The 8,520-nt window shown below is 42.1% G+C and overlaps 1 protein-coding gene across 3 annotated transcripts; it reads left to right on the forward strand.

Annotated features, from left to right (window-relative positions):
- The first annotated feature begins 3,680 nt into the window (after window positions 1-3,680).
- Window positions 3,681-7,341, forward strand: LOC125553234 (beta-fructofuranosidase, insoluble isoenzyme 4). Of its 3 annotated transcripts, XM_048717039.2 has the most exons (8): window positions 3,681-3,819; window positions 3,916-3,970; window positions 4,281-4,407; window positions 5,007-5,015; window positions 5,108-5,976; window positions 6,080-6,238; window positions 6,420-6,661; window positions 6,741-7,341. In XM_048717039.2, exons 1-8 carry the CDS (start codon window positions 3,803-3,805, stop codon window positions 7,102-7,104), a joined length of 1,842 nt encoding a protein of 613 aa, XP_048572996.2. In that variant the 5' UTR covers window positions 3,681-3,802; the 3' UTR covers window positions 7,105-7,341. The 3 variants fall into 3 exon arrangements, with proteins under 3 accessions (XP_048572996.2, XP_087375425.1, XP_087375426.1); XM_087519299.1 differs by lacking the exons at window positions 3,681-3,819; window positions 3,916-3,970; window positions 4,281-4,407 and having other exon boundaries at window positions 4,420-5,015; window positions 6,741-6,834; window positions 6,916-7,341; XM_087519300.1 differs by lacking the exons at window positions 3,681-3,819; window positions 3,916-3,970; window positions 4,281-4,407; window positions 5,007-5,015 and having other exon boundaries at window positions 6,741-6,834; window positions 6,916-7,341.
- The last annotated feature ends 1,179 nt before the right edge of the window (window positions 7,342-8,520 follow it).

Here is an 8,520-nt window from a genome sequence, read left to right on the forward strand (position 1 = left end):
CCGACAAAAACATGTACCCCATAAAAAAGCAAACAGAAAACGGCAAAAGCGAACAACCAAGTCACGAGTGCAATAAAAATAACCGCACGAGAAGTCGAATACAGCCCGAGACATGGTTTCGGTGCCCCTGCTACTAAGGCAATACACTCGTATTATTCAAAAGAAACTTTGTTTGGTTAGCATAACAAACAGAAGGATAAGAAAAACGTAGTTGTTGTAAAACTGAAAAAATAAGTTTGTGGAAAAACGATAGTTATAAGCATTTATATAAACCAGTTTAGCCTATCTCTTGCTCACGGGTTTACCATTCTGGCACAAGCAAGATTTTGTTGCATTCTTATATTTCTAAGAAAATTATCCGTAAACGTGGTTCTCGAAATAAATCCCACTCCATACTTCACTAAAACACATTTTGTTAAAATTAGAAGCTAAAATTTCCAAACAACCACATATAATAATCTCATGGTGGCGATGGAGGCGCTTCGCGCCAGAAAAGTGTCCGCCACATATACAATGAGGTTGCACGTCACATGCATGGATCTATGTGCTGGTCGAAACAGTAGGAACCTGTACGTACGGACACAAATTGAGCGAGCATGCATCCCACTCCCACCCAAGTCACGGGAGCCCATACCTACCTAGAACAGCAATACTTCCTCCGTAAACTAATATAAAAACATTTAGATCACTATACAAATGGAGCAGTTCATAATAGTACAGCGCTGGTCTTGGTTCAAGCCGCTCGTCGGGAAGCGCTAGCATTGTGCACTCTGCCGCCCGCCGGAGACGATGCAGATGACCGTGTTTTTTTTTTGAGCGGTAGGACAACCGTGCACTTGCAAGGTGACGGATTCTTAACTTTTTTGCATTTTTTAGATATCTTAACTTTTTTGCTTATCGCCAACATCCCGACCCCAACCCAGTCAGCCCAGTCCCGTTGTTCAGGTGGAGGTTTCAGATCCATCCATAGTTTTTTTTTATTTAAAGAAGATAAATTTTGTTTCATTTATGTTCATAAACTAATTTATATGTAGTGTGCTCACCAAAAAAGAAGTAAAAAACATTCATGTATTATAGAAAAATATTGGCACATATCAAAAATAAAATATTCAAGTAATTATAAAAATGTTTGTGTACTGAAAAAAGTTTCCATTTTTTCTAAAAAATCGTATAATTAAAATTTATCCATGCATTATTCATGTAACTAAAAGTGTTCCCATATTTTTAAAATATTTACTTAATTTTTAGCAAACGTTCATGCAATTGTAAAAAGTGATCACATATTATTATTTTTATATTCGTGTATTTATTGAGCTGGTGGGGAGCTCCTTGGAGCTAGCGCCTTGGGAGATGGTGGTGATTGACGATGATGAGAATGAGCTTCTCGACTTCATATGAGAAGGCGTCCAGTATGGGCCTCTCCTTCTTAAGCTTCCTTTATTTGATAACTTATCGAACCTGACTTGTCGCAGCTTGTCTAGGTGGAGAGCATTTCGTTTCGATCGACGAGTAGATCATGGCCCAGATTGATGCGACAGAACGTGCCTTCGGTAAACTGCTTCTAGCTCGCCACTTGGTGAGTGCTTGTCTTCATACATATATGGCTTGCTATCTTGTTGTGACCCTTGGGCTCATCGGGCTCGCTTGGCATTTCAGGTAGAAGTCATGTCAAAGCATGTGTACATTCTTCTGATTCTCGAGGACCGGACCTGTTTCCTAAAGTCATCCTTGAACTTGGATAAGGAAAATTCTTACCATGCCCTTTTGAAGGTGGGGAAGAGGTGGCTCGCTAACTGAAGGTCGAGCAGGACTTGTGGGGCGATGACACCCGACTCCTTAACACACGCAACCTAGAGGCCACCGAGGTGTCTTGCCACTCTCTGAGTCATGATGGCTTGATGGAGCGCTTGAACTGCTGGAAGACGAGGGTGACTCGCTTTGAGGAGAAATACTAGGCCATGGAGCAGCTTGGCATTTATTCAAAGGAAAATGATGGCTCGCCACAGGCTTTCCTCAACGGACCATTTCTTTAAATTAACGAACATTTTTCAAAATTCTATGATATTTATCCAAAAGTGAAAGCATTTTGAAGTCACATTTTTAAAAAATTTTGTGAACATTTTTAAAATATGAATTTTTTTCTTATATTCATGATTTTGTAAAATTCATGAGCTTTTTGAAAATCCATGAGCATTTTTATATTTTTTAATATAAGATCTATAAGAAAATATCGTCGGCTTTCTGGTGAAGCAACAGGTGGAGGTGCCTTTAGATGATCAAGCGAGAAAAAGAATATGAGAAAGGCTAGTTAGCAGCGTAGCAAGGAAAGTGACTGCTATTGAGTCGGCCCTTGGTACGCATTTTACCACCATTTTGCCGCTTAAGGTGCGAAATAGGAGGCCCCACCCCTATACCTCGCTTGTTGCGGAGAGGGCCTACCTGGCAAACAAAGTGTTCCTCATGGGCTGGGCTATTTGGCATGGCCGCTCACTCCTGAATTAATATTTTGGATCAATTTTCTTTTGCACAGTTTTTTCGGCTTCGATTTTCCAACGGTTTTTTTTCTTCTTCTAAAAACCGGGATACCAAATTTTATATAGATTTAAATCTGAAAGAATGTTAAAAAATTAAGTGTTCTGAAAATTTACAAAACCTAAACATTTTTCAAAGTTTTGTGCATATTCTTTAGAAATTGTATTTTGGCATACATGAACATTTTTTTAAAAAATTGAACATGTTTAAAAGGCAATGTATTTTTTTCCTGGAACTAATAAGTAAAAAAAGAGAATGAAAAAGGAAAATAGAAAAGCTAACATGAAAGAGATAAAAATGAAATAAAAATGAAAAGAATACTTTTAGAGAAAACAATAGAAAAGAAAGAAAAATGAAAACTCAAATGAGAAACTTTAAGAACCGTCCAAAAACCGGTAAACTAGATCCATAACCTTTCAAAAATTGACCACCCATGGCAGTTGGGTCGGCAAGCCAACCGCTCGACTTTGTGCGATATGCCAACAATTAAACACAAAGAGTATCAAATAGAAGAATAGGTAGGAAAATGAAAGTAGAAACAAAACCAGAAAGAAAAACACTGAGATCTGTCAAAAACCGTTTCCCCCAAAACCTAGAGAAAACCATATGGAATAAATACAGATCCGAAAAAGAAACACACAAAAATCACATGAGACGTCATTTTCGGGTCAGTCGACGTCTTAAACAGTGTTTGTGGGAAGGCGGAGAAGTGGACAAATGTTGGCTGACCGGGACAGATGCCACACAACACAACAACTCACTCTGCTCTACACCCGCAAAAAAAAAATGTAGATCTAGATATACCGCCAAAAATGTAGGAGCATAATAGATGGGTGAGTCATTTTGAACGGCCCAGCAGCAGCACATCGCATTCGCATGTGCTGATGGATCTACGTACGCACACGCACACAAAGAAAGAAAACTGTAGGAGCCAGCCAACGGACCCACCCATGTCGGCCACGTAATAATGAAGTTGAGGAAGCGAGCGCGCGCACGAGAAACATGCGTCCCACACATCGCCCCACCTCACCTACTACCTGTAGCCCTTACTCAGCTGAAGCTCGCCGGGAAGCTCCGCCGCCCGCCCCGCCCCGCCCCGCCGGAGGCGATGGCGATGGCCGTGCAAGGTGAGAAGAGGGATTCTTACAGCTTCCTTGCTTGCTTCTGCCCTCCCTCCCTCCCGACTTTCTTCCCCTGCAAATTGCAAGTGTATGTTAGACTGACTTACTGGAGTGTCTGCTGCTGCTGCTGTCTAACTTACTCTTGATCGATGTCGGCCTTCACAGTGTAAGTTCATCCATTGTTCGACTGCCTGCCGCCTTCATCAACTATTCCATTTGGTTTGTTCCCTCCAATTAACTGTTGCTCCTGCTGCTGTTACAGCTTCCTTGGTGGCCTCGCGTGTATCTTCTCCACCAGCCTTCTCTTCCAACTCCTGGTAATTAAGCCTAATAACATGTTCATTCACTCACTCACTTGCCCCTAAAATAAGCTCCCATTTCTTCTATGAACTGAATCAGGTCTCTGAAATTTAAGCTTGTAATAGAACCTACAGTGTCAGTCATTTGTTTTAGTTACACTCCCTCCCTGTTTCCCATGTTCATTCGCTCTCTGTTTCACCAACTCCTATTCGCTTCTACAAAGTAGCTCCCCTCTACTCCACTCAACCAAATATATTTCATTTTAGCCTCTTTCTTCTAGGGCCTTAATACCTGATCTTTCGTGCTGGCCCCCAATTTTTTTCTTAGGTAGGGCCCTGCAGAGAGGGAGTCTTCTTCTGCTCACAGTCTTCAACGAAGGGCCCCTCCACCGCCATTGTCAGCGAGAGGTACAGGACTGCCTACCACCTGCAGCCTCCCAAGAACTGGATCAACGGTATGTTGTTCATGTCTCTGCTTACCTCTCTGTTTCCTTTTTCTGTTAAGTTTTCTGGGTCATCTCTTCACTTTTGTCTGTGGCCAATCAGATGGCCCCTCTGATTTTGGTGTGTTTTTCTTCTTCTCTTGGCCCAAGAAAAACTGGTTACCGTTTCGCCCATCTTACTTTGGGTATGCCGAAATAGGTGCTCGGTGTAGGCGCTGCAGTCAGATTTTGCATGTAACAGTTAAATAGGGGGAAAAGGAGGGAGAAAATTGTCTATGGAATGGGTGTATGTCAATGGGGGGAAAAGGCACAGTTGATCCAACCACAAGAGAAAACAAGGCGACAGCGAAAAACCACTTTCAGAATCATATCGCTGAAACTAGGGTCTCACATTATGTGTCTGAATTATATTAGACAGATCTATCATACTCATTGGAAAGTAATGAAGTACTGGCATATTTTGAAACCTAGAATATCTTTGGTCCTGTTTTTACCAATAATCATATCCTATCAACTGTACATCTGTTGCAAGTCATTGACATTCTCTCTGTTTTTCTTCTTCATATATTCGATGAATTGGATATCCTTGGAAATCTACAACAACAAAAAAGATCCATGTGGTACGAATATCTCAGGCACATACACTTTTAAATAATACAAAAGAGAAGAAATTGCAGATTTCTATCTTATATTGCATTTATTAAAATTTCAGGACCAATGTACTACAATGGCATCTACCATGAATTCTACCAATATAACCCCGATGGCTCCTTCAATCCCAATACCTCCTACAACATAGTTTGGGGCCATTCGGTTTCAACGGACCTCGTCAACTGGATTACTCTTGAACCCGCAATAGAACCGGATACCCCAAATGACATAAAAGGTTGCTGGTCCGGCTCAGCCACAATTGTATCTGGTGATCAACCGGTCATCATATACACCGGTGTCATCGACATTGAGAAGCATCAGGTCCAAAACATTGCGCTTCCCAAAAACCGGTCTGATCCCTACCTCAGGGAATGGACCAAAGCAGGCAATAACCCAGTGATCCAATCGGGTGTACCGGGCTTGAACTCGGGGCAGTTCAGGGATCCGACAACCGGTTGGATCGGACCGGACGGACTATGGAGAATAGCAGTCGGTGCTCAGCTGAACGGCTACGGTGCTGCACTTTTGTACAAGAGCGAAGACTTCTTGAACTGGACTAGAGTTGACCATCCGCTGTATTCATCCAATGCCTCCATTATGTTAGAGTGCCTGGATTTCTTCGCAGCATTGCCGGGAAGTAACAATGGACTGGACATGTCTTCAGCAATCCCAAATGGCGCCAAGCATGTCCTCAAAATGGGCCTGAATTTCGGTGAAGACGTGTACGTGATAGGGGTTTATGATCTCAAACGTGATGTCTTTGTGCCAGATACTGATGACAGTCGGCTATGGCCGAGGATCGATTATGGCAATTTCTATGCTTCAAAAACGTTCTTTGACTCTAAACATGGAAGGAGGATCATATGGGCTTGGACTACTGAGACTGACAGTTCTTCAGATGATGTTGCAAAAGGCTGGGCAGGAATCCATGTAAGAAAATCTACCCTTAATTGGCTGTAATTGTATCATATTGAAATAACGATTTAAAAATTAGTGAAACATGTTTAACCTCATTTTTTTCTATTACATCTAGTCATTCCCCAGGACAATTTGGTTAGACAGCGATAGCAAACGGCTGCTGCAATGGCCAGTTGAAGAGATTGAGTCCCTTCGAGGAAATGAAATCAACCATCAAGGACTAGACTTGAAGATGGGAGATCTATTTGAGATTGAGGGAGCTGACACTTTGCAGGTAGTTTCCTATTTCACAAACATTCTTACCTGGTCTTCTAAAGAAAATTTTTATTACAAAAAGAGGCATGCCAGTAAAAGTTGCAGGGTCTCCCGATAATTACTAATTATACATATGGAGGTGTTTTGTGTGTTCTTGTGAGCAGCTGTAGCTAACCAGGCACATAATTTTCTTGAAACAGGCTGACATCGAGATAGATTTTGAGCTGACGTCAATCGATGATGCTGATCATTTCGATCCTTCCTGGCTTTTTGATGCCGAGAAGCATTGCCGGGAAGCGGATGCATCGGTTCATGGTAGCATAGGGCCATTTGGACTTGTTATTCTGGCCTCCGACGACACGGAGGAGCACACTGTTGTGCACTTCAGAGTTTACAAATCACAGAAAAATTACATGATCCTCATGTGCTCTGATCTAAGAAGGTTAGTGCTGGTGTTTATCTTTGTTACTACGAATGTGCATATCTATTGACAGGAGAAATTTCTTCATTTCTTTGCGCAGGTCTTCCCTGACACCAGGACTGGACACACCAACCTATGGAGGCTTCTTTGAATTTGACCTTGAAAAGGAAAGGAAGATCTCCCTCAGAACTCTGGTGAGTTGGGTGGCTTTCGTGTCATTTCTCCAGTTACATGTTCACTCCCTAACAGAACTGAAAATGTACACCACCATTCAGATTGATCGGTCTGCGGTGGAGAGCTTCGGTGGTGGTGGCAGGGTCTGCATCATGGCTAGAGTTTACCCAGTGTCGCTTGTCGACGACAACCGCCAACCCCACATGTATGCCTTTAACAATGGCAGTGCCACAGTCAGAGTGCCTCAGCTCAGGGCTTGGAGCATGAGGAGAGCACAAGTGAGCGTTTAACACGGAAGAGCGATTCTAATTTGACATGTGATTGGGGGACCGTCTTAAATCCAGTCATTTGTTGTTTTCAATATTTAGCATGGGTATTTGAACTAGAGTCATGAAGGAGACGCCCACGAGCTATGATGTAAGTTTGCCGAGATTCGGAATAAGAACAGAACCATCTTAGTCTTCATACTTTATGATTTCATATGTATGTTTACAGAATGTACGGTTAATCACTGGTTTTACATCTTCTGCCAACTAGTATGATGCGGTTGTAATTAATTAATTAACCACAATGCTACAACTAGATATGCTTTGCTTGTAACATTTGTTAACTGATCTTTTATAAATTTGTAGCCAACACAACACAAGGAGGATGACAAAGCAATACTAATTCATCGACTTCCGGATTAACACGGTTGGCAATTGCTTTGCCAAGACTTTCTTTCTGGATGTTTCGATGTGTTGTTACGACATAGGACATTACACCCGCATAGCAATCTACAGATACATTATACTCCAACTTGGGTGGCAGTGATAGCCCCCAACTCAAAGTTTATACTGCACTTTGTGCCAGCAGATTTATACTGCACTTTGTGCCAGCAGATTTGGAGTAGTAAGAATGAAGCTACAATCGAAGTTTATACTGCACTTTGTGCCAGCAGATTTGGGTAGGTACTAGCATTAGCATAGACAGTGGAACCTAGCATTAGCATTGGTTGAATCTTCAATACACCAACTTGGGTGGCAGTGATAGCCCCCAACTCAAAGATAACAAGGGCTAACCTATCGTAGGCCTGCGCCTAGATCGACGCCGCCGCCATGAGTCGAGAGGAGGATAAGGACGAGGGCACCGAGCCGACGCCGGTGCCGGAGAAGGAGGAGGGAGGGGCGTCGCCATATCCGGCGCTGGCGTTGGGGATGACGAGGGGAGGGATGGCCATGGTGGTGAGGGAGAATGCTGATGCGGGGATGCTGCCATTGCCATGGATGGAGGTGAATTTTGAACAGGGGAGGGGGTTTGCGGTGTACCAGGAACGATGTGTGCGTAGCAATTAGTAGTATTTTTTTTCCTAACATCCACAGTTTCTAAGTTGTATTACTGCGAAAATGCCTCCAAAAGCATTTTTCAAATTTCATCAAAATTCGTGTTTCTATATTTCAAAAAATATGAAAAAATAAACATATACATGAAGTCATAATGTATACGTTGAAATGAGGGCTACTCATCCTCCGAGTCAATGAATTTTTCTTTTTTGCACAGGTCACATTTCAAGATATTTCATCATGAATTTTTACACACATATACATTTCATCTTTGTATACTTGCATATATTTTTAGATTTGCTTGAAACAGAAAAGTTTGAATTTTGAAATTATCAAAAATAAAGGGCTCTATGGAGTTTGGCCTCCAAAACGTCTCACTCTTAC

The sequence above is a fragment of the Triticum urartu genome, chromosome 4A (assembly GCF_056163025.1).
Source record: "Triticum urartu cultivar PI428250 chromosome 4A, HENAU_Tu73, whole genome shotgun sequence".
NCBI classification, from domain to species: Eukaryota; Viridiplantae; Streptophyta; class Magnoliopsida; order Poales; family Poaceae; genus Triticum; species Triticum urartu.